This window comes from Salminus brasiliensis, chromosome 25 (genome assembly GCF_030463535.1).
Source record: "Salminus brasiliensis chromosome 25, fSalBra1.hap2, whole genome shotgun sequence".
In the NCBI taxonomy this organism is placed as follows: Eukaryota; Metazoa; Chordata; class Actinopteri; order Characiformes; family Bryconidae; genus Salminus; species Salminus brasiliensis.
The window spans coordinates 17684806-17711219 of NC_132902.1; the positions used below are offsets into that span (position 1 = coordinate 17684806).

Below are 26414 nucleotides of genomic sequence, written 5' to 3' on the forward strand. Positions count from 1 at the left end.
AATATTGGCGATTCTTACGATGAAAAATACCCCCTCCCTCCCTCCCAATTCATCACAAACTCCCCCTCGTCTCGCGCGCGCACGTACCCCACCACCTCCCTCCATCTCGCTTCTTGCCCACTTACATGAAGAGCGCGCGAAAGAAGGATGAGGACAGCTCCTCCTCAGTAGCTTCCACCTCCAGCCCAGTTCTCGGGGGATGGGGGGGCTCGTGATGGAGCCCTCGCGCCCGAAATCCCTGGGAAAGCAGCAGCCGCGCCCCCCGCAGAGCATCTCACCCTTCAGATTGTGCTCGCGCGCGCCTTCGAGGGATGATGATGATGATGCTGCCTGCACTTTCTCTGCTGCCTCTGCGCGCGGCGTCTCCGTTCAACAGGATCTCTCATCACCAGCACCACCATCATTATCACCACCACCTGCACATCTCTCTCTCGCTCGCTCTAATCTCTCTCTCTCTCCTCCACCCTCCCAAAAAACATGCACCGCTGCAGGAGAGCACAGTCTCTCTCTCTCTCTCTCTCTCTCTCTCTCTCTCTCTCACACACACACACACGCACACACACACACGCACTCGCCTCCCAAAAAAATACAAAAGCAGGTAAAAAGCTAGGAGATATCAAACGAGCGGCGCGAGACCCGCGGTCGCGATGACTGAAAGTTTAACGATGGCGCGCGACAACAGACACAGCCGGAGGTAAACGGCGACGCGCCGCGCATCTGTCCGCCGCGCGCTCTCGCTACGTTTGGCGCGCGCGCGCCTCTGTGTATGTGTGTGTAAGTGTGTGTGTGCGCGCGCGCGTGTGTGTGTGTGTGTGTGTGTGTGTGTGTGTGTGTGTTTCTGAGGACCTCGATCTCCCCCCGGTGGCTGCTGCAGGGTACTGCAGCTCGCCCCCCTGCCTGCAGTCACTACTCGACCGGACATCTGTTGAGATGCAACAGTCTTAGAAGAGAGGTAAAGCTTCTTTGAATAGCCACACAGTTTCTGCAGTTCTCACAGCATTATTACTGTATAATAAACACATTCCTACTGCAGAAGCTGAATACAGCAGGTTACTGTAGATCTGTGAAGCAGCATGGTCAGAATTCAGTGGTGGGTGAATTCTACAGTAGACACATTTATCCTGTATCACAATACAGTGATTCTGAGCAGGACTCGTTTTCAGCACTTCAGCAACAATTACCAATGGTAGTTTTCCATTATTTCCAACTCTGGTGGTCTGCTACTAGGGTTGCCACCTTTCAGAAATAAAAATAAGGGATTTTCATCTAGGAAAAAAAAAAAAAAAAAAAAAATATATATATATATATATATATATATATATATATACAGTGAGTCCAAGAAGTATTTGATCCCTTGCTGATTTTCTTCGTTGGCCCACTAATAAAGACATGATCATTCTATACTTTTAATGGTAGATGTATTCTTACATGGAGAGACAGAATATTAAAAAGAAAATCCAGAAAATAAATCTAAGGAATATATATTAATTGATTTGTATTTCATGGAGTGAAATAAGTATTTGATCCCTTAGTATTCATTAGCAGTTCTGGCTTTTACAGACCAGTTAGACACTCCCAATCAACTTGTTACCTGACCTGAAGCCACCTGTTCTCACTAATCACTTGTGTGAAAAACACCTGTCCACAGAATCAGACAGATCACACAGATTTCAAGTCTCCAACATGGGTAAAACCAAAGAGCTGTCACAGGACCTCAGAGTCAGAATTGTTGACCTTCACAAAGCTGGAATGGGCTACAAAAAGATTAGTAAGGTGTTGGATGTGAAAGTAACAACTATTGGTGCAATTATCAGAAAGTTTAAAGAGTATAACATGACAATCAACAGACCTCGGCCCGGTGCTCCAAAGAAGATTTCGCCTCGTGGGGTGGCAATGATGCTGAGAACAGTCAGAAATCGTCCTGCAACCACTCGGCAGGAGTTAGCAAATGACCTGAAGGCAGCTGGGACCACAGTTTGCAAGGAAACAATTGGCAACACTTTGCGCAACAATGGATTCACATCCTGCAGTGCCCGAAAGGTACCCCTGCTGAAGAGAGCACATGTGGAGGCGCGCCTCAAGTATGCCAATGATCATTTGAAAGATGAACCAAGTTATTGGGAGAAGGTTTTGTGGTCAGACGAGACCAAAATTGAACTTTTTGGCCTCAACTCCACCCGCCATGTGTGGAGGAAGAAAAATGCTGCCTATGACCCCAAGAACACTGTGCCCACCGTCAAGCATGGAGGTGGAAGCATAATGTTTTGGGGGTGTTTCTCTGCCAAGGGTACAGGGCTACTTCACCGCATCACTGGGAAGATGGATGGAGCCATGTACCGCACAATCCTGAGGGACAACCTCCTCCCCTCTGCCAGGGATCTGAAAATGGGCCGTGGTTGGGTCTTCCAACATGATAACGACCCTAAACATACAGCAAAGGCAACAAAGGATTGGCTCAAGAAAAATCACATTAAGGTCATGGAGTGGCCCAGCCAGTCGCCAGACCTCAATCCGATCGAAAATCTATGGAGGGAGCTGAAGGTCAGAGTTGCCAAGCGACAGCCCACCAACCTTCATGATTTAGAGAGGATCTGCAAAGAAGAGTGGGCCAAAATTCCCCCTGGTGTGTGTGCTAAACTTGTGGTTAACTACAACAAACGTCTCACCGCTGTGCTTGCAAACAAAGGCTTTGCCACTAAGTATTGAGTGTGTTTGGCAAGAGGGATCAAATACTTATTTTCCTCATTGAAATACAAATTAATTAAAATATATTCTTTAAAATTATATTCTGGATTTTTGTCTTGATATTCTGTCTCTCCATGTTAGAATATATCTACCATTAAAAGTGCAGAAGGATAGTGTCTTTATTAGTGGGCAAACAAAGAAAATCAGCAAGGGATCAAATACTTCTTGGACTCACTGTATATATATATATTTCTATTGGCTAATACTAATACTTCTAAATATTAAATGATCGTTCATTCAACTTTATTCAACTTAACATCCCAAACAATCAATCAACCCACAATAGTCTACTAAAATAAACTATGCATTTCACATGATTTGTAATCATCTCCACTGACACTGTCCAGCCAAGGATGTGCCTATTTCCACTTACGTCTGTATTGGACATTTATGGAAATACAAACAAAATTGGTTCAGTTCGGGAAGCAACATTTAAGAGCCAAATAAAGGACGATTCTGTATTTTACGGGACGGGTGGCAACCCTATCTGTTACCTCAGCTTGCTAATGTTAATAGCCGAGCCTTTTTCAGCTTGTATCTTTCCACTGGTAAACAGTCAGCCTGTGAAGTATAGCAAACTGATACCAATAGTGAAAGTGGCGGTAAAGAGCTTTATGCCCTTCAGTTTATTCGAGTGGAGAGTATTACGGAACTTGAACTCGGCTCTCCCTGCCACTATTCTATGCTACTGCATTGCTACATAGCACTAGCTCCACTGCACTCAGAGTGAAATGTCATGGAGAGAGACACCTTCCTTTGCTAGTACACTAGTGTGCATAGCTTCACCAAAAGAAACTATTTATTCATGACATTTTCATACCAATTTGTGCCTGTTTTAAATGCGTCTTATCTGCATGGGCACCATACCACAAGGGCCTGTGACTGACAGAGGCCTTTTAAGTATTTTGGTGGAATTGATAGTTGTGAGAGTTGTGGGGTCATGTGTAACATCTTTAATGGGGCCCAAAACCCCTGGCAGCACCCCTGCTTATACAGATCTCATCCTGATACTCAAGACACACAAAGTGACCAGGTGTAAAACGGGGGCAATGGTACCACAGCGATCCGTGAGTGGGAGTCCCAGAGAGCACAACTGGCCTTGCTTCCTCTGTGTGTATAGGATTATCCTCTCTGTCTTTCCATCACTCAGTGCTATGATAGCCAGCTCAGGCGTCTGTTAGCTGATGTAACAGAACTGTGTGTTCAGCTGTTCAATGACGCTGCGTTAGCATTAGCTCAGAAAGATGCAGGTGGCTGGCTATATGAGACTCAGAAGAATCACATGCTAGCCTTCACCCTACCAGCACTGACAGTATAGTGTGATGGGGAGTTCTAGCTAGGGAGTGGGGAAACTGGGGAGAAATTCATTCACTTTCCATATTGGGGAGTTAGCAGCATGTCTTGAACTTTCATTTCATTTGATTGATCATGATACAGGCCCTTAAAGGTGTTCAGGATAAAGGGTCTAGATTATAGAAAAAAGATTGTTTCTTTCTTCTTTGATAAAAGTGTATTGGTAAGTGTAGTGCATACTAACTATTTTTTGTGTGTTGTCACAAAAAACAACAAATTTACATTTCTGCATATCTGTCTTTAACAGTGAACCGCCCATTCCCATTCATGCCTGTTCCCACTAAAGCTTTGAGGAGTGTTTAGCCTGGACAGTTTTTTAAATGGGGGCTCATTTACATACTCAATTTGAGTCTTCAAGCCTGAGAGCGGTCCTGAGGTCCTCCTGAATTCAGTGGTCTGCTGCAGTTGTGGAAGCTTTCTGCTCTTGGCACTGCGCGTGGTTTGCGTGATTGGTTAATTAGTCAATGTAGATGTTTTCACCAATTGCCTGCATGGCTGCAAACCTTCTCCTACGAGAACAGCTTCTTGTTTGCAGCCATTCCTGCACAGTGGAATGGCATGACTCCCAAAAGCGCTGTCCTTTGCTGCTCGAGTGTTTGTATTCAAGGAAAATAATGAAAAGCAGTAAACGGATGAACCTAGATCCTACTAATTTGCAATAATGTGCCCCGAAAAATGCAGTTTAAAATTGTGCAGTCGAGCCACAGTTCGTATAGAATTCTTCTGTGTGAAAGCAAACCAGCGATAATGAGCCCTTCCCCCAAATGAGCCCAGAACCGGTCCTTGGTGCAGACTCATGTATTTGGGACACGTATGAAAACTCCCTTAGTGAACAGGTTTTTGAACAGAACACAATGCATAAAAGCTGGATAGGGCTTCTTTCCATAATTTGTTTTAAAGGTACAGTAGAAATGAAATATGACTGTTACATAGATAAATAGTTCATAAATGTAGACAAATATGAAAATAAAAGACCTCTTGAACAACAAACCCAAGCCAGTATTGGTAAACAAAAAAAAACTGAGCTCCAGGAGAGTCAAATTGTGAGACAAACTCGTAGCATCAGACAACTCTCAAGGACAATACTGTGACCTGCCCACTGTTGCACAGGAAGTCAGTCTAAGGCATAATTGAAGCCAATTTATATATTGACTAAACACTTTAAGTACTAAATTATTGATTGTCTTGTTCATGACAGTGTTCTCCATCATAGTAGAAATGCCATAGATAACACGAATGACACAGAAGGCCTGAAGCCTGAACCAGAGCTCTTCAGTGTTCAAATGCCCGGTTTGATGGCTTTATGCTGTACTTTCCTCTTGAAGTTGTAAAGCCCTCAAACTGAGTTGATGTGATGCAAATCCGAGAGAAACATCTTGAGGACTGCTCTATTTTGAGCTGGATTTCAGCAGTTTTACAATCGGAGTGCTTGGTTAATTTTGCAACGTGTCACTCGAAGGATGCGCTCAGAGTTAACATATGTGGAGTTGCTTTGACTTTAAATGATCTCGGGATCAAAGCAAGGCGAGAAATGCAAATGGCTTATCCCGCTACGCCCTCTGCCAGACTCTGCTGCACAAGGAACAGGATGATGAAACCCACGTCAACACCAGCGCAGCGTTTAAGCTACAAAACATTCACAATTATCTTAGCGAATGTTAAGATGTTGTTCATAGCAAACTGTCCTTCTGCATTGTACATGGTAGGATCACTGTTTTCACATACCACATGGAAACCTCAGGAAAGGCTGGGCAATTAGCTGATGGGTTGGATAAGCAATAAGACATCACTACATAGGACTAAAAGTGTACCAAGAAATTTCACACATTTTTCATGATTTCCACAAGGCGTTCCCCTGCACAGGTGGCACAGTTCTGCCAAATATGCATAGTCATGTAATCGAAAAAGAATTGAGACACTGAAAATTGAGAAATAGCCACTGCTACATTTGTGCTGCTTTTCTCAATAATTGAGCTTCTTCAAAAAAAGTTACTGAACAGAAACTCACAAAAACAGTAAGAATTTTACATTCAAGTTTAGGGTTAGAATTACTCAAGCTTAGTTCGAGGTGTAGGTTCAGGTAACAAAATTGCACTGGTTGCTTTGTAACATCACTGTTCAAATCGTTTGTTTTTCCTTGCCTGTGGAGTCAGTTTGTACATTTGCTGAGGGGCTGAGCTATATTATACACACTGTACAAATCCTGAAATGGTCTTTCAGTCACATATCAAGGCCAGACTGTGAATAAGGAGAGTCAGAGGAACCAAAAGATAACAGACAGCCTCAAGCTAAACTTTACAGCCTTGGAACCTTATTTAATTCCCACTCAACCCCCCAATTAAAGCACCCTGCATGTTCCTTAAACAACCCCACCCCACATCAAGTCAAGTCAAGTGGGTTTATTGTCATTTCAACTACATACAGAGTACACAGTGAAACGAAACAACGTTCCTCCAGGACCATGGTGCAACATAGACAGTGCATACAGAACACGAGTGCAACACAAACAAACAAACAAGTGCGGACAGACAACACAGTACAGACAGAGGATAATAAATAATGACTGTAGTGTGCAAGTTGTGCAATGTGCGATAAATAGAGTCCAGTGAGGTAGTAAAGTAAAGTTATTAGTGCAAATGCTTGTGCAAAAAATGCTTCCCATGTTATCTGGGGTAAATGGTTGGAAAGAGAGAGAGAGGGAGAGTGTACATGTAACATGTACATCTAGATACTGTGGGATAAACATGGTGATTTATAAAATAAATGTTGATTGAAAAAAGCCAATGAAGGGAAAGGAGAGGAATAAAAGCTTTTATTAAAATGTCTTGTTAATTCAACACATTGCACAAACACACAACCATTTCATCTAGTGCCAATACACAAAAAAGAAAGCACCTACCCTCTAGCTCAGTTTTACATGGTGTAATGTGTATAGGTACATCTTACCTGTTTAAACAGGTAAATTAAATTGCCAAAAAACACTTAAACACAAGACATCCCATCTTCTGCAAACCAAGTTGTGTGTGTGTGTACTGATAAGCTACCCAACAAATACACACTCCAACACCTCAGAAAGTTAGAATGTACCTGTAAAATGCAAAAACAGAGCAAACTCAAAGAATTCAAAGACTCTAGTAAACAACTTATAGAACATGCAGATAAACCACCAAAACTGGAAAACAACCAACATCCAAACAACCAACATCCAAACCCCAGCATGTGCCAACAGAAGTCTCACCAACCTTTACAAGCCATCTTGCCTCCTGCCTTAAAAGATATACTCCTCCCACAATTGCTTCAGCCAGGACCCTCATTGGTCAGTGGTCCTCATGTTATTTATGTGCTTAATCAGGTTCACTTTTTTTGGCTAATCAGGTTTTAACCAACTGAATTTCCCTTAGCTGAAATAATGTGATTGTACAAAACACAAGTGCACTGATAGCCAAAGAACTCTGGAAGTTCAGAGAAATGTATCTTGTATCCATTAATTAAAGACGTAGTGCTGAAAGTATTCCAACCATTCGAACCATGTGCTATTTTACCACACTGTGGTGTATCGCAGCACTACAGCACCATCCTTTTTTAAGTTAAGACATTCCACCCTCTAAGGCGATATTAACTGAATGTAATGTCTTTTTTCTGGCCTTGGTTGAGTTTTTTTCTATAGCCTCTAACCATAATGGGCCTGCTGTGGATCGTAAGCCATGCAGTGTGCTGAGAGAAACACAGGGGGCAGTATTTCACTGGCTGACATTTACAGCATAATGACTGAGGAAGTGGCCAAGGCCAGATGGTCACATTACCATTCAAACAAAGGTTTGTGGGAGTTCACTGGGATGTTCCCCAAAATCTGAAAACAAGCATTTATTCACCACCCACACATATCTGACAGCACTTTATTTCATTACCATATCAATAAATCAGTGGTTGTTTTACAACAAACCACAAATAAGAGCATGGCTGGCACTTGTCATGGTTTAGACCTGAGCAGATAATAACATTCAGAAATATAATGGCACGAGAGAAAAAAAAATACACAGCAAGCCGCTTATTAGCTCTGTACTAACAATTAAATCACTTAGAGACTCCAATTCTCGGGAGGCTATTTCTCATGAGCATTCCGAGGTACTGGAATTAATAAGCTAGCGCTGATAAAACAAAAAGGGTGGTCTCACAACACACGCTTCCAATCGAGATTTGTAACCCATTAATTCAGTCATTTATTAAATTCTATATAAAGCAACCTCATTCTCATTCTTCAAGAGTTTATCTTAAAATATGCCATCTCATATCTCTTCAACCCAGAGCAGCACTTCTCTCGCCGGCCTTTTAGCTGCCAAGGGGACAATACTGGCTCATCCCGTTCTCATCACTCCGTCACCCAGACATGCTGAGGTGGGCTAATGGGGACATTAGGAAGAAGCACGGATCTTGCTGGCACATCTAGAGGTTGAGACTTCGCATTGCAGACGCATGGAACACTTGGTGGTTTCTCTACTGCTAATTCCTTGCTTATATTGGCTACAGTATCATTTAGGTGATTTGTGTAGGCCATCAAGTTTGGCTCTCAATCACTGTTCATTAAACGCCTCTTTTTGGGTATTTAAGAGCTCTAGACATGGTCTGATAATGGAATCATAGTGTGAAATGATTAAAGCACCTTATATAGCTTCATTAATAAGACTCCTAAAAATGAAGGTGAAAAAAGGGCTTGTTGGAGGGATGCCATGGGATGCTTGAAGATTTTTTTTTTTTTTCGGTTCCCATCGAACCGTTTAACAGATTGTGTTTTTGAGGAAAGTTTATTTGTAAAGAATCCTTTAATAATAAAAAAAAATGACTGTGGGAATTAAATAAGTGACATACACCAAGGACCTGACAAAAGGTCAATCTGTGGTCTCTTGGTTTTCCAAATCAAAGCCATGTCTGGAAAAGACCCTTTCCAAGAAATCTTTTAATTACTTCTTTTAAGAATTTCTTTCCACACCAACCCTATCTACAACTCAACCAGCCCTCAGGACAGGTCCAACCAGAAGCAAAATCTGCTGATCTGATGACGAGGTCATCTTTTGGTCTCCTGTATCCATCAAACCAATCATGTGGTCCATGTTCCACAGCTTATAGAAGGAAACGGTGGGCCCAGGGGCACTGTCAACTGTGAGAGAGCTTGTAGGAGGTATGGCCTTGAAGAACAGACTAAACCACTGTCAGACTAGACACTGAATGTCAAGGCTATATAGCTTTGGGGATTAGGGTCCACCTCCACAGAAGAGGAGATCCTTGCCATGAGATCCGGAATGGAAATATGACAGGTGGATAAGTAGGAAGCCCCTCCTGTCCTTAAGTGGGCGTTTGGTCTGCCAGGAGAGTATAAGTAGGACAGCGAATGAAGACAAATGGAATAAGACAGAAGGAATCTCCAGCAGGTAAGGGCAACCTCAGCTCTAGCTATGCTTATACCACTAGTACTGCCTATTTCACCCTTGCTTCTATTACGAAAGTGCTCAAAGGATCAGAGAACTTTAAGCAGTCAGAACTCTGGGAGGCCTAGCTTTCAAGTGAGAGGGCCTAGGCTCCCCCTAGATGCCCCTTGCTTCCATTAGTCACTGATCTTAGAAGTCTACAGATGGTTTGATGATCAAAAGTGGTTCTTCTATGGCATCCCTCCAAAGAACTTGGTTTCTTTTTCTTGGTTGCTTTTTGGGGTATGTGACGATAAGGATTTGTTGTACAGTATTGTCCAATGACAATACTGTAATTTTAGCAAAAAGTGAAGGAAGAAAGGAAGGAAACAAAAGCAGTCACCCATCACATGATGGTACCGGTGCTGGAGGCTGTACTTCCTGTACTTTCTCCAAGTCACATGAAGCAAGCCAGCGGAATATCAAACTGCAAACACGCTTGGAGGAGAACCCTAACTGCCAATTCTGTCAACAGACGCCCACACTGACAAGCATTGTGCTAAGTGACAGGGATAAAGGAAGGGCCATCTCACCCACCCAGAGACCAATTATGCTCTATTGGAATCATGGCCATGAATTGCTGTGTTATCACTGGGGATCAAACCAGTCATCTCTTGTTGATGGGGCCAAAAACAGCTTATTGGGTTCTTGTGATATAGATTAAACCAAGCAAATCCTGAACTGAACAGCAAATTTCATTCACTGGCACATATAGACAGTTAAATAGATAGTACATAAATTAAAAATTAAAATAAAGGGTTCTTTAAGAGTTCTTTAGTAAAGGCAATGGTTTTATATCTATACAGAACTGTAACAACTCAAATCACCCTTTAAATGCTTAATGGTTCTTTGCCTGGTTAAACTGTTTTGTCCAGGTGAGGATGCGTGTAGCTGTCATGATGATGCTGTTGCCTGCTCTGCTGAGGGCAGCACCAGAATGCAAGGCTAGCTGTCGCCTTACCAACATCTCAATCACTGTGGAGAGCGAGGAATGCGGCAGCTGTATCACCATCAATACCACGTCCTGCTCCGGCCTCTGCCAGACACAGGTACAACACAACTGCCATTAGAGGCACCTGCAGCCGGACTGGATTCCATCCATTATATACTACATAAATACACTGTAGTATGCCTGCATTACCATTATCAGCATTTTTAAATATATACTCACTTCAGCTATTGTATTGTAAAGAGAAAATGTTATGTGCAATTCAGATTTTTTTATTTTTTTGGTAAAAAAAAAGTGAAGTAAGTCCATTCACTACAGTTATGAGAAGAAACTTTAGATGGCATAGGCTACTGTAATTAGGAGCAGCATCAAAAGAGATTTCACTTTGCCTTTGGGAGATCATCTTTACAGCCATTTGCAGTCTTTAGCAGTTTACAGTTTAGAGACGCTGAGCAGGATGAGGGCTGAAACCTCTGTTCAACCTGATGACAACCACCATCCATTTGGGAGCGCAAACATACTAGACAATTCTGGGAGAGTGAACAACTTATTATTATTTATTTATTTTAGATGACCTTTGGTTTCAGCATTTCAGAATGTCAAAAGCAACCCTAGAAAAGCTGTGTCATTACTCGACCATCCTTAGGGACAGTCGTTTCTCCAGTCAAGGACCACCTATGCCAACTGATAAAATAATCACTTGACTTACGACTGGATACGTCGTTTATTATTATTAAAAAAAACAAAAACACTTCCATTACTTTTTTTTTTTTTTACATTTAGCTTTAGTAATATGATATGGTATGATAGCCTTGCCTAGCCTAGTTTATAACTGCAACATTAATACCAACAAATACCAACATCATTTTTGTATGGTCTTACTGTGAGTGTCCTTAGCCAGCTGAGGAGAATTCAGCTGGTCAGAGGGGTTAGCCTTTTTTTAGCTGCTCCAGAGGGTTTTGCATGCTGTATGTTTGTATCAGATGTTTCCAGTCTAGCGTTAGCCTTTAGACTTTTCAGCCTCTCTTCCATATTCCCCCAAAACAGCTGCTGTGTTTAGGACCTAAAGACTCCCGCATGTATGCTGGGTGCTTGTCAGTGTTATGGCATAAATAAACAGTTTGGGGATTTTGGATTTGGCCCATTTTACAGTTCTGATTTATTTACAAGGGTTTTGCTTTTGAAAGACAACACAACAATGTTTGATGTTCCCTAATTCTTATTATTCAATCATGCCAGTAGAAATACAGGGTTTTATTCAGTCTATCGAATCTCTGTCTGCTGTATAATAAAGGCCAATAAGTCAACAAGTTTTCTGTTCTCACACAGAACATGGTAAATGGAAACAAGTTAATTGTCTGGAAACCCACCATATACAGATGCAGCAGACAGACATTAGGTCAAAGATTGCTTTAAATTAATTCAACTAGTAATTAACAAAATTATGAGTTATATGAATTAATGCCAAATACATTAATACACATACCGTATATTACTATCAGCAAATTAATTCAGATGTTCTTAAATGTCACTTCACTTCTCAGGAAAGAGTTTACCGCAGCCCGGTAGCACCATATGTTCAGAACACCTGCAACTTCAGGGAGTGGACGTATGAGACCATCCAGCTGACGGGCTGCCCGGCGGGGGTGGACTCGTCCTTCACTTACCCCGTGGCCCTGAGCTGTGAGTGCAGCCAGTGCAACACGGACAGCACAGACTGTGGAGCGCTCAGCATGCAGCCCAGCAGCTGCCACATGTACTCCCACTACTGAACCACCTACACTGCCTCAGCTCAGCTAAGATAACAGCTTATAGAGCCATTCCATAGAGCTGTACACCGTGTGGCAGCTTGCTTCTTAAACTTAAATATTAGAGCTGTCTATATCTATATTCAGTTACTGGGTAATCTACCATTGGTTTAAATGATTAATAGGGTTGAACAATGACAGACTTAACAGAATCATAAACCATGCTTAGACTCTGCATAATTCTAATATATGTGGGAAATACTTTGCATTACAAAACACAAACAAAGACTCTAACTCACTAAAAAACATCAAAAATACTATTTGGCAGATAATGCTTACAAATGAGGCTGTGCATCAGGTTCTGTATTTTATTTCTCAGTTAATCCCAAAATTCTCAGTTAACCAGATAACTTAAGCCCAAAGATCAGAGGGGTCTTTTAATAAAACAATATTTCTCAGTTAGCCAGCTAATTTAAGACCAATGATCATGGGGGTATTTAATAAAAAGAACAAATAATAACTGAGAACCGCCTTTTTAAGTTCAGGGGGTATTACACAAAATTGGAGAGGGATGGTATTTAACAAAAAAGGGATTCCTCAGATTTAATTTAAGGCCAGAAATCATGGAGTTATTTAACAAAACAGAATTTCACAGTTAGCCAGATAACATGAGCCCAGAATTACTTAAAACAGGGTTTCTCAGTTTAACCACTAGAGTCTAAAGTCTAGCCTGTCTAATTAGAAAACATTAGAGGGACATTTCTGTTTAAAAGAACATACCTTTAGGTCTAGGTTATCCAACTGAGAAATCTTCCTTTGTGAAATACACTGATGTTTAGGCTTAAATGATCACCAGGACCATCCATTTAATGTTTCTGGTCTCTTCTGCTACTGCACAGACTTGACCTTGGGCTTGTATTATCTGGCTAAACTGGGAAATCCTGCTTTGTGACACATCACCGAGAAAAAAAAAAAAAAAGGTGGAAAGAATTCTCCCTGGAATTCTTTTTTAAATGACAATGCTCACTCCAAAACCCAGCATCCATTAAACAAATACCACACCATAAGCTAATAAGAAAATCCCACTAATTGCTAATGTAGAGGCTAATAATGAGCCAAAAAAACATTCTGCCACCCTCATATCTCCATGTGCTTGCTGGTGAAAGACGTGGCTTCCACATTCAAGACACATCAAAAGATGTTTTCCTTAAAAATCTCTAGGACATAGGACTCTAGGACATCTGCAGCATTGCTGTATGAGGTGAATAGATTCTGCAATGGCTGCATTTCCCCCCCTTGGCCAATGTGCCCCATAAATTAATAAATGTTGTTGTTTTTTTTTTTTTAATAAATGTTAGCATTAGTAAAGGCTTGGAATAACAAATGCTCAATTCTCTTTCCATTTCTTTTACTTCACAAGAAATTCAATTTCTATCCGATTAAAACAGTCCTGCCCTTCCAGTACCTTAAGCTGCAAGCTGGATACACATCACTGCTCTGTTCTGTGTCTGGAATGTTCCTGCCGTGCTTGTGTTGCCCCTGCTCGTTACGGAGGGCACTGTGGACCTGTTGCTCGGCATCACCTAAGCATGTAAACACTGCATCATTAAAACAGCTCATACACAGCATTAGCGTCTCCCATTTGTTTCTGTAACACACCAGCTGCTGCCAGCCACTACTCGCAGACGACTCTCACACACATACACCCAGACAAGCACACACAAATTAATTTGTACTGCATGAGAAATCCGTGTGTCTGTGTTTACCACAGCTTATAATTGTTCTTCGGAGACCAATTATGAAATTCCTCTCTGCGAGCATACCCTGTATTTACTCCGAAGAGCAGAACCCATGATCCAAGCGCGCTTTGCATAATCAAATTAGTGATGAATCAACATGAATTTCAAGCACCGTATCTGTGATTCAGATGAACGAACAGCACCAATATAAATGCAATTAAGAGGCACAAAGTGGTAACAAAACACAAAGACCTTTAATGAACAAACGATTCAGACTGAGAAAAGGAATACATGCTATTAACAACACAGCAGCAGTGGAACATAAACGGCACGGCTGCGTTTGGGCTTCTGAACGGTGCACAAAGCCCAAAATAGTTCCCCATTAGATTTAGAACAATGGAGGGAGAGAAAGGCCAATGTTTAAGTGCTATTTGGCTTGAAGATCACCAGAAAAGCACTGTGAAAGAAAGCATGCTTCCATAATGAAGTATATATGCTTCCAATAATTCGTCAAAAAAATGTAAGCAAAAGGCTCAGGAATGAACAGTCCCAGTGGTGTCATACTGTTAAGATCTTATTATCTGCAGAGCATTAAAGGAACTCCCTCTACCGTCCTCTAATGATTTTTGTTACACAGACAGCGTCTCTGGGAAGCAAGAACATAAAAAGCCAGCAGGGTCACTTTATGATCATATGGCTTTTGCACTCACTTTATACCAGCCGGTTTCTGTCTGTCGTAGTGCTCTCTCTGCACAAAACCCTTCAAATTGAAAGCGATGGTTTGGCCAAAAATCAAATCAAAGGTGAACAATTTAGCTGTATCTTAAAATGTACCTCAACAGTCGAGACACACCTGGTGTTCCAAGTAGGCCTTTTAGTTAAGCACTGGAGCCATGAGGCTAATATAGCTAGCAAAGCTCACAAGTTACGCAAGTCCATTTTTATAGATGTTTACATCCATCAGCCATAATGTTAGCGTGGACTCCACAAGACGCTTGAAGGCGTCCTGAGGTATCTGGCACAAAGATGTTAGCTGCATATTCTTTAAGCCCTGTAAGTTTTGAGGTGTGGTCATCATGAATCGCATCAATGAGCCTTAGGTGCCCATGACCCGGTCAGTGGTTTATCAGTTGTGCTTAATTGGAGAACTTTTCATAGGTAATAACCACTCCATATCTGATGTTCCTGAACCATTACAGTTTAGTTCTTGTCAAAGTGGCTCAGATTCGTCCTATTTTTAAACACATCACCTTCAAGAACTGACCGCTCACTTGCTGCCGAACATATCCCATCCCTTGACAGATGGCACTGCAGAGGTAGATACAGTGCTAATGTTATGGCTAATTGCTGTATGTTTTAATATAATATACTTACTTATACATTCATTCCCTTATTAGTCAATTTAGAATCTATAGCAACAATAGGCTTAAAAGATCAATTTATTTATTTCACATTTATTTTTATTCTTTATTACTTCTTCTGAACTATGATTTTAAACCTATGAGCAGTACTGTACATTTGTCTGTCAGACAGGGGCGTAACAGTATGCCTATTCACACAGAACAGTCATAGTACAGATGTCGCAGTTTGGTTCAAGCTGTCATTTAGAGAATGCACAGTACATGTGGACTGCAATTCCCACAATACCATGTAAAATCAAACATAACTTGTTCAGGGGTTACAGCTTAGGGTTTCTGGGTGGATCTTGTGCTTGTGACATAAGCTTACTGATGAAAGTAATGCAGAACCAAATTTCCCAAGTGCAGAAACCTTAAGCTATAAGCCATCAGCAAGTTATTGCATGGTTTTGTGGGAATTGTAGTGGATTTAGTTTTATTGTCTCTCCTCCACCTCCTTTTCTCTCATAAGAGAGAATGGCTCACATACTTTCAGTTTTCATTCCTTTTGGTCCCATCTTATTGGTTTTCTCTCACTGTTGTTTGCAGAAAAACGACTGAAAATAAATCTTATTTCAACTCATAAAATCATGATGGATCAAAATAGGACAGTGTGTGAACAGTTATAGTTTGTGTACACACTGAAAATGGTAAAGCTTATGCACTACAGACAAACCATGTCTTTTACCTTGACACTCCCATGATTTGATATTACTAAACAAAGCAGTTTAGGGCAATTGTAGTCAGGCCTGCAGTTTAAACAGTACTAACAGGTGGGTATATAATCTATATAATCTATAATCTACATTAGCCAGTGCAAAACTAAAGCAGCGCACTCTGAACATAAAGCATGTCTTGGCAGATCGACCACATTTAGAAAGACAAGGGGAAAAGCTATGGGAATGAGATTTTTGGATAAACCAATGCTTTAAGCCGACTTTTCCCAGCATTTAACAAGTGAAGAACTGTATTTTTAATTACTATACCCCACCCAAACCCCACCATCTTCCCACCCTTGCTGGCTAGCCCGCATATTTGTTTCGGATGATCTCGCCGCCTTCCACCTCAACCTGTTCGTACAGCCACTTCCTGTCACAGCGGCACTCCACGCCGCACTTCCGGGAGCTGCAGTCGGGGCAGGGGTAAAAGCAGCCCATGCAGTCAGCGTCTAGACAGTCACACAAGTCCCGCCCACAGGAGATCAGCAGGCCTTGGCTGTCGTACACTTTACTCTTGGCTGCCAGACCCTGTCTGTAAAAGATGAAGATTTTAGTGATTAGACTTTTAGATGATTGATTCTTTGGCAGGTGAATTCTGATGAGTTCAGCTTGCTGGCGCCTAAACATAAGAATCTAAATATGATACCGGTCATTGGGCGCAAGTTTTGAGCCTCCACGTCTCCGATAACCATCATTTATTGTCCTTCCCTGTTAAAACACAAATGGAGTATTTTTCGGACTATTCGGAATTAACCGGCAATTTATACATTTTTTTTTTTTCCATGCATGAATAATGAAAAATAATCTACACATGTATTCAGGGAGTACTAAAATGTGGGTATTACTTTTACGCTGGTCTCTCTTGCTGTTTGTCTCCTCTCCTTTGTGAATGGTCTGGCTCCATCAGGTAATGGACTAGGACGGTTTGATTCATCTTTGTTCCCCAGTCCTCCTCTGTTCTTCCTTAACTCAATCTACAAAGGAATTGTGGAGATTAATCAATCAGAAGCTCAGAGCAGTTTATACGACACCTCCTGACACCCTGTTAAAAGAAAGTGCAATGATATACAAGAAGCGAGAACCTTCGACCTTATTTAGCAGCTAAAACACATTCTTACTCAACAAGTATTTGCTACACTATATGTGTGTTCCAAACTACCCCTCTAGCCCACGCCTGGCATTAGACGTGGTGCCAATAGGCTCATGTTTTATCTGCTCCAGATAGTCCTGCTGTTTTGTCAGTACTTCTCTACAGTGACAAAACAAGCTGGGTGTGCATTTGTACATCTTCATCAGCAAAGGCTACAACTTAAAAGGTACTCCTTAAGGTACCTGAAGGAATTCCTTAGAAGAGGTGGACATACAGTGTAGATGAATTCCTGTCTCAACCAAATTGGAAAGGAGTAGAGAAATGCTCTAAGCACAATACAAGAACTGAAGCCTTTTCTCCAAATTTCTCACCCATTCGAAAAGTCCCCCAGCACTAGCAATGCTCCCCACACTAGGAGGGTGAGGACCTAAAACGTCTCCGCCGATATTCTTTTAGAATTGCCATCAAGTAGCATCGCCAGGCAGCAGACACGCTCTGAGAAAAGCACTGGGTGCCCAGCTTCCCCACACCAGTTTAAGATTCAAAGAGTGTCATTTGTAATGGATTACTTTTTTAGTAATCAACAAGTTTTGATGTGAGCAGGTGTAATTCAGTCTACAGAAGCACTAACCTTTGCACTGTCTCCCGCAGCCTTGGGCCAGTTTGTGAAAATAGTGGGCACAGCATCCTCCCTCAGGAACTGTTTTCCATTGTAGTCACGGAAGCAGTCAGGCTGGAAATGCTCAGAGCACAAACAAGAGTTTGTGGTCGGGACAAAGTTTTTTCTACCTAGGCTTCGTACCCATTGCTCAGCTAACTGAGGCTTGCTGATGGGGAATCTGACGGGAAAATAGGAAAGCAGAGTTTAGATAGAAACAACAACAACAACAACAACGTGTCTTTATGAAGTCTGCCCACTGCATATGTGCTTATTATAGGATGCTTCAGAATCCACATGCATTTCGATGATGTAATTTTACCCACTGAAATGAAAAACACAACACATTAGACCTACAAGAAGCAGCGCTAATTGAACACTTATCACAGCTTCCTCTGTGAGGCATACTGCCCAATATTGAGTAGGTCCTCCTTGTGCCACCACATCTGATCATAAGAGGCATGCACTCATTAACAGTAGATGCAAGTTGTGAAGTGGGACCTGCAGTTACAACCTCTTCTCATACGTCCAGGCTTTCCCCTAGATGCTGGGACATTACTGTGAGGATGTGATTGCATTCCGCCACGATAGCAACAGGTCAGATACAGGGCAGTGGTGGCACAGTGGTTAGAGGAGTTAGAGAGTACCAGGCTATTGATGACAGGGCTTGTGGGCAAGCTGCCACTGCTGATCCCTTGAGCAAGGCCATTCACCCTCTCTGCTCCCCGAACGCCCAGCAATAGCTGCCCACTGCTCCGGGCACGTGTGCTCACAGTCTCTGTGAGCGTTTGATCACTTCACTGCACGGATGGGTTAAAGGCGAAGGCCAAATTCTGTGTGTGCAACACAAATGGTGAACATGGCTGTCTTACTGATACGATAGTCTTAGCTACATCAGTCTGGATTGCTGGGAGGCTTTGTTAGTTAGCTAGCTAGCTTCCTCTTTAGCCATTTATACAGGTTATTAGGAAGACTGAGCAGTCTCAGTAAAAAAACATAGATATGCCCTTATGAGCAACACTATCCTAACCTCTCAATCCACTTATTGTGGACGTTGGATAACGTTTGTCTATCTATCTGTGATCTTGCCTGACGGAGGTCTTCAGCTACCAACACTTTTGAAGTTACTGGACCTCCATTATTTAAGCATACCCCAACAAAAGCAGGGTAATAAGCAACCTCTAAACTATTTCATTCATATTAACTCTGTATATATATATATAATATCTCCCCAGTAACGTGTCGCAAACCACTCTTACCTATAAAAGCGGATCTCAGACCCTTTAATAAAGCGGTTAGTGCACCCGAGCGCCGAGCACGCAATAGGCATGGTTTCAAAGCATGGACGGCGTTATTTCCTAGACTTTTTAAAGGTTTCCTCAGCTAGTAAAACATTTAACAAGTCCGATCTTGGAGTAAATAAACAATGTGGATCAAACTGCCTCTACCGCCACCAGAAACAGAGGCGGTCAGTGCGTCTGAAATAGCAGTTACTGCCTCTAGCGGCTGGAGTTAACATTACAATAATAGCGATAGCTAAATCAGCTGAGAAATCACGGCTCAGACTCCAGACGGCTGCTTCGTGAGGTTTGTTTAAAGTGGTTAAATTAAGCTTCAAATTCAGGCAGAAAACTCGTTTAAAGTCGAAAAACTCGTTTAAAGGGAAAAAAGAGGGGGCAGTGCGACTTTTATTTTGGAATGGGAGAAAGAAAGCCCCATACAACCGGAAGTAAAGCATGGATGGAAGATGCTTTGACGTCTAGTTAGTTATCTATATAGGAGCTGTTTTAACTATTTCAGATGATTTTCGCTCTTTATATTTATAGACATTAAAAGGAAGCTTTCCGAGTTTTAAATGGAACATTTTGAAGAAGACTTAGTCGAAGCGCTTAAAGACGTTGTAAAGGCCGGCAGCTGGCAGTGTGTTGGAGATGCTGCAAAATTCAAGTCACCATGCACGAAGTAAGAGTCCCGTGCCATCAAAAATAATAATACCAATCACTTAAATACAGTTCTATTAAAATACATTTATTAATTTAAAAATGTATTGTTCGTGTTTTGTTGGTTACAAAATAGCGGTCATGTTATAACCCCTGAGTTAAAGCATGAAAGACCTCTAGCAGTTTGTTAAATCTGTCACTGGGTCCTCTGGAAAATCGTCAGGTTTTACGCAGACGATGGAGAGCACATCGTTCTTGTGCGCACAGATGACGGACGATTTTGGGCTATGGACTCATCATGCCCACATGAAGGTTGGTGCAGTTTCACAGATACCAGCGGCAGACACTGCAAAGTAAATAGAGAGAGAGAGAGAGAGAGAGAGACCTAGCTAGAAAGAAAGAGAGGTATTGAATCTATCCTAAATGGCTTAGGGTGAAGTTTTAGAAGGTGCCCAGGTCCAGTCTTGTCGGTACATTCAATGTCATTACATTTTTTATTCGCGTTCTTAATTTAATTTTTATGTCTGGATGTACGGACAGGAGGCCCACTTGACCAAGGAGACATTGAGGACCTGGGAGATGGAAAACTGGCATTGATATGCCCCTGGCATTATTTTGACTTTAGCCTGGAGACAGGTTCCTCATCCACAGGACTGCAGGTAGACCACTCCAAATAAGCTGTTAGTATGGAAATATGTAACCACACTGGATGTCCCTTTTCCCTTTTATTTTCATTCCTGTCTGCAGAATCAAGTCTATGATGTCAGAGTAGTAGATGGAAAAGTATATATCAATACTCAGAGTACCCTGTCCCGCTACCCCATCCCAGTGACGAAAACAGCAAAAACAGGTTAGCAGTCAAACAGAAAATGTCTTTAGAAAAGAAAAGGGAGAAAAAACATCTGTCAGTGTGTAAGTGTTGTACAATTCCTCCTTTGTTTTGGCCCCTTTTCTAGATGCCTTGTTACCAGTGGAAATAAATTCAGCGTCCTCAGAAAATGCTCTCTGTTTCTGGGCCACGAAAATCCTCTGTACTCCAGATCCACAGGAAAAGGTGAGTATTCCTGTTCCCTTTTTTAAATTCCTCAGAAACACTGAATCACTCATTGGAATCAATGCAGGTTTTGTTTTAACAGTGTGCATGTTTGTAAGCCACCTTTGCTACATTCACCTTTACTGTAGTTTCCTCAGATAGACCTTTCTTGTAGTCTGTGTACTTTTGTTTGATACTTTAGGTGGTATTAACTAAAGAAGTGCAGAGGTGGTGGGACACTGGGAAAATAACTGAAATCGGGGAGTGTCCTCCACCGGCTCAGCCGAGCAGGATAGACAAGCTGACTGTGGTGGAGCCAGGCAGAATCAAACGCGGCAAAGGAGGCACACAGGTACTCAATCACACTGAGATGAGTTGTGTGTGTACATATATTTCACATTTCAAAAGCAGCATTTTCAGTCAAATAAATTCTGCAAAATCTTTGTCATTGTTAGAATTTGAGTTTGATTCATTCTTTTTATATTTAATAGTTTAAAGTTTATTAATTCATTTTTCATTTATAATCTGATGATGAAAAGACAAAAAAAACAGGTGGTGTTCTGATCTGTGCCTGTGTCTGCAGTATCTCATTCTATAGCAATCCCTCTCATGCTTTATTATGTAAATATAAAATAACTAAATGATTCCAAACTTTTGAACAGATACACAAGAAGAAACAAAGGGAAAACAGATGGTTTAAATTGGTTACAAATACAAAGTATTTGTTTCAGACTACCTAAGGTAGCCAATGCCTTTCTCTGTACAGTAAGAAACAGTAATTTCAAAGTTTTGCTTCCTTGTTTGTAGGCAAGCAGGATTGCTTTGCTTCATTCTCTGGCCAACATAGAGCAGTGGGCGATTGACCTGTCATGGGATATTATAGCTCGATTCTCTTCAGTCCAGCTTAGCACTGGAGACTCAATGCCTCGCCAGTTCTTCAGTGACTTTGTCAAAGTAGCTGGAGAGGAAGCCAAGGTCAGTCTTTTGACCGGATTGAATAATGCTATTGATAATTATCTGGTTGCAAGACACTTTATATATGAATACAAATATTTGTTTCAACAGCATTATGATTTATTAGAGCAAAGGATCAAGGAACTGGGTAGCTCTTTTGGTTCCCTACCGGTGCATAATGGTCAGTATACAATTCATGTTCCCTGTGCTGCTTCAGTGAAGCTGACATTGTGAATTGAAAAGCGTGCTTCCCCTTTGTCTGCAGGTTTGTGGCAGTCAGCAACAGAGACGTCTCATGATCTTCTGGCCAGACTGGCTATAGTACACATGGTTCACGAGGCCAGGTATAGTACAGAACACATTAGGAGCGAGAGTCTGTTTATCAATTTTTCTCAATTCTCTCAACCAGGTTTACTTCAGTAAATTATATCCCAGGTTAAGAGGTTAATTGGTGATTTATAGATGTTGAGATATTTTATTGTGCTCTAAATTTGCCGACATGTTTTGTTTTACATTTTAAAGCAGCCTTATGCAGCATTTTACCTTACAATAACAGCTTGAAAATCAATTTAAATCAAATCATACCTGTCATAGGGACACCAGAGATGCTATCATTGCTACTCTCTGGCTTGGCACGCCAGACACTACAGCATATAACTTTGGCATGAGAACTGGGTATTGCTGCAAATTCCACCTGTTTTAAACCACCTGTATGTAAAATCCTGTAAAATGACCACCTCATGCTTCTGCTTGTAAAATGCATATGAAAAGCATGCCCTTTAATGGTGGCTCAAAGCACAAATTACACTTCCTGACTATAGGGGGGGCCCAGGAGCAAGAAATGCCAATTCTTGCATAATGCTGCTTTAAATAGTTATAAAATTGCATTTGATCAGCACACAAAACTAACAAATTACATACAGCAACATCACAGTTTTTTTTTTTTAATTAAATGGGGTTTTGTGCTATGATTTCTGTAGGGGCCTAGACGTGCACCCTCAGACACTCTCCCGCTTTGCAGCACAGGGTGACACAAACTCTGTGAAGATACTGGAGGTCATCTACACTGATGAGATCACACACGTGGCTGCGGGACTCCGCTGGTTCACATACATTTGCTCTAAAGAGGAACGGGTAAGAACAGTGTGTCTGTTTTGCCTCTTTTTCTTCCTTTCCTTTGCTTGGTTCTCTCTGTTCTGCTAAATTAAAGGGCTGAGGCTGAGACTGAGGCTATCACCTGAAATGGCTTTCAATTAACCGCTGTGCCTTGTTAAGAGTTAATTACTTGAGTTTCTTGCCTACTTAATGTGTTTGAGACTTTCAGCTGTGTTATGAAGAGGTAGAGTTGGTATACAGTGAATAGCCCTATCCGAGTAATGTTCTAATCCATATGATGACAAGAACAACTCAGTAAAGAAAAATGACAGTCCATCATTACTTGAATAAAGGTCAGTTAATCCGAAAAATTTTAAGAATTTTGAAAGTATCCTCAAGTGCATTTGCAAAGACTAAACATTATTTTAATGATTAAACATTATGATGAAACCCCTCTCATCAGGTCCGCCCCAGGAAAGGAAGACCACACAGGATACGTTCATCAGAGTTGAAACCATAGTTAACAGCATTCCAAATAATAGATAGCCCACCTAAATCCTTTACATTTTGGTTTGTTTAAAACTTTTTAGTTTATTATGTGTTTCTTCATGACTCAGTATTAATTATAATTATAATTTTTTACAAAATTTACGTGTAGTTCTTTGTACTGCAATATCTACTGCAGTATTCACAATATGCTAAGTAAAAGCTTGTAGCTATCCAGACAGACAGACAGACTAGCATGTTACAGCACAATACACAAGGACCTTCTCTCTGCCACTGTTACCAGAGAGTCCAGCTTCACCCGGACCACCAACCCAGCTCTCCTGACTAGCTTGTCCAGTCTCCTCTCTCTGCTTAATGCTGCCCCCCTATAGCACACCACAGCATACACTACTGGCACTACTGGCAACCACAGACTGGTAAACCATCTGCAGGAGTTTCTTACAGATGGCAAAGGACCTCAGCCTCCTCAGTAAATAGGCATCTGTGCCCCCTTTGTGTATAGTACTTCTGTGTTCTTTGACCAGTCGCGTTTTTCATCCAGATGCAGCCCAAGGTACTTGGAGGTCCTGACCACCTCCACATCAACACAAGTCCACCAACATCTCTTTAGTCTCTGTACTCAGCTGCAGTCTGTTCAAATGACACTATGCAACAAATTCAACCACCAGGCTCCTGTACTCCTCCTCCTGACCAGCCCTCACACACCCCACAATGGCAGTGTCATCTGAGAACTTCTGCATGTGGCACATCTCGCACATCTCAGTTGTATTTAATGCGTAGAGTGTCTGGTGTGTAGAATGTGAAGAGGAAAGAGGATTGTTTAATTGCGATAACTAACAAGATTAGTCATGATATGACAAAATATTGTCATATTGCCCACAACTACTTCTAGGGGTAGCGTTATCTAGAGATAATATGTAAAAAAGCATAATTAGCAAAATAGCATAATGTCATAACATAGTGTAATATTGATTAAATATTTAATTGAAATGATACTACTGCTGTTAATTTCTTTTTATTTCTTTTTATTTTTTTTTCAGGATTGCTTGACCACTTTCCATGACTTAGTTAAGTTGCATTTCAGAGGGTATCTGAAGCCTCCATTTAACACAGAGGGGAGGAAGACGGCAGGGATGACAGAGGAGGTATCTGTTTTACAGTTGTTCTTCAAAATGCTTCATCTCTAAACCTTAAAGGTGCTCTAGAATGCCAAACTGTATTTTCCATGGCATAGTTGAATAATGAGAGTTCAGTACATGGAACTAACATATTGTCAACCTCAAACACTGTTGTGTTCTCCTTCAAATGAAAATCCAGCAAAACCAAAACTGAGCTGAAAAACCTCAATTTCAAAACCTCAAAACTGTTACATAACAGTCCGCAAAATTGACACCCCCAAAATGTTCATAAACCCAGACCAGTGGCAAAAGCCATAAAATGTGACCCCAACCTCAGGAGAATAGGGTGTTGTTGATTTTGGAGAGTAGCTCATCACCCACAGATGCTGATAGTTATGGGAACTAGGCCTGGTGACCATGGCTTTTCCTGTGCCAGTTTCCACAGAAAGGAAGCTCAAACTCGGCACGTGATGAAGTAAAAGCCCGGTGTGCAAACTGTGATCTTTGCTAGGCTAAAAGCTAATGCTAGCCAGTGCTTACCATTACCATCTCATCTCTACATCGTCCACTCCATCAAAAACAAACTGGACTACATCAGCTGAACTAAACTTCAGCTAAACGCACATCAGAAGGGAAAGTACTGACTTGTTTTTTACTGGTAAGACTTGAGAAAGTCAAACCAAGGAAAGTGATCGAGGGTGAGGTGAAAAGCTAACTGGCGACAATCTCTTGCTCTAGCATGCTAACAGCACTGAACTTGCGGTGTGAGGACAGCGGCACTGTGTAATACGGTGTTTTTGTTACATTGGTGAAACTATACAATAATATGTGGCTTTTGTGAGCCATCGTAGTTCTGTTAACCAGCCAATAATATCAGAGCATTTGTCCTTTACGAGCCCTCCATAAGAGGTAAATTGGTCATTGGCAAAATAACAGGGTTGTAAATAAGCTTGTGAAATTGCATCTCAGCACCCCCCCACACCACCACCAACTAAAGTCATATACCTACCCACTTGTTAATCATTTAAAATGGGATTAAATGCGCTCTTTAGCACCTTTAATTACTTTTAATAATATTAATTGAAGTTAATAAAGTTGGATTTTAAAACATTTGTAATGATTACGATTGTTTTCTCCACAGTGGTATGTTCCACTTGTTAAACCCTCCAGCTAACAGAAGGTGTCCATCGCCATTTGAAATGGAAAGAGAAGCTGCTACACTCACTTGTAGCTAAAGTACTGGTATATTTTACAGTGGAAGTGTAGCTTATTTGTTTTACATGTTCTTTTAAGTTTGTGAAATGGTTATTTATGCATAAAAATGTTATGTATAAATGTTATGTAAAGAATTACATATATATTATTTTTTTTAGTAGTAGTAGTATTTTTTATTTTTTTTGCAAGTGTTGCTGCTATGGTAAACGACTATCCTCACATGGCATTTTTAATTCATCAAGTCATGCAAGAGAAAGTTATTTTAGAAATTCATATTATTTGTAATGTTTTTCGAGGAAAAAAAGAACTTTTCAAGTTTCGTGCCAAATACATTTCTTGGACATTCAAGAACGTTTCTGTTCCCAGATCATTTTAAATACATCTTTCATTTTTTGTATTTTATGCACCAAATTGAGTATGATCTAATAAATGATGTATTGTTAAAAGCTATGAGATTTTGTCTTTGTGAAATAAATCAATTAAAGAAGTGTTTTCTAAGTATCACCAAAGAGCACAGAGTAAATATCAGGAAATATGACTCCTAATAAACTCATTGTACTGACAGAGGGTGCTGGTGAGTCGAGCAAATTGAAGAATGCTGATATATGGTGGACAAACATAAGTTGCAGTTTTAAGCTTATATGATTGGAAACCCAGGATTTTGAGTATGTTCCAGTATACGTTTGTAACGT

At 41.1% G+C, this 26414-nt stretch overlaps 4 protein-coding genes across 4 annotated transcripts in view; 2 read left to right on the forward strand and 2 right to left on the reverse strand.

The window, feature by feature from the left end:
- kcna4 (potassium voltage-gated channel, shaker-related subfamily, member 4) overlaps positions 1–731 on the reverse strand; it is a 66412-nt gene extending 65681 nt beyond the window's left edge. The window contains exon 1 of the mRNA XM_072671049.1: positions 126–731. The gene's annotated coding sequence lies outside the window, so the exon portion shown is untranslated. The remainder of the gene's footprint in view (positions 1–125) is intronic.
- A 9710-nt stretch (positions 732–10441) lies between these two features.
- On the forward strand, positions 10442–12550 carry fshb (follicle stimulating hormone subunit beta). Its single transcript, XM_072671096.1, has 2 exons — positions 10442–10609; positions 12054–12550. The coding sequence occupies exons 1-2, from the start codon at positions 10442–10444 to the stop codon at positions 12279–12281; spliced, it is 396 nt and encodes a 131-aa protein (XP_072527197.1). The 3' UTR covers positions 12282–12550.
- Positions 12551–14228: 1678 nt separating this feature from the next.
- Positions 14229–19320, reverse strand: arl14ep (ADP-ribosylation factor-like 14 effector protein). The gene is made up of 5 exons (XM_072671199.1): positions 19120–19320; positions 17834–18041; positions 16958–17086; positions 16759–16820; positions 14229–16644 (listed from the first exon to the last, which is right to left on the reverse strand). The coding sequence occupies exons 1-5, from the start codon at positions 19188–19190 to the stop codon at positions 16416–16418; spliced, it is 699 nt and encodes a 232-aa protein (XP_072527300.1). The 5' UTR covers positions 19191–19320; the 3' UTR covers positions 14229–16415.
- Positions 19321–19592: 272 nt separating this feature from the next.
- LOC140547909 (uncharacterized protein HI_0077) lies at positions 19593–26172 on the forward strand. Its single transcript, XM_072671182.1, has 12 exons — positions 19593–19822; positions 20024–20112; positions 20341–20459; positions 20548–20650; positions 20757–20854; positions 21036–21185; positions 21641–21808; positions 21899–21968; positions 22053–22131; positions 22768–22921; positions 24430–24534; positions 25649–26172. Exons 1-12 carry the CDS (start codon positions 19716–19718, stop codon positions 25679–25681), a joined length of 1275 nt encoding a protein of 424 aa, XP_072527283.1. The 5' UTR covers positions 19593–19715; the 3' UTR covers positions 25682–26172.
- Positions 26173–26414: the final 242 nt, after the last annotated feature.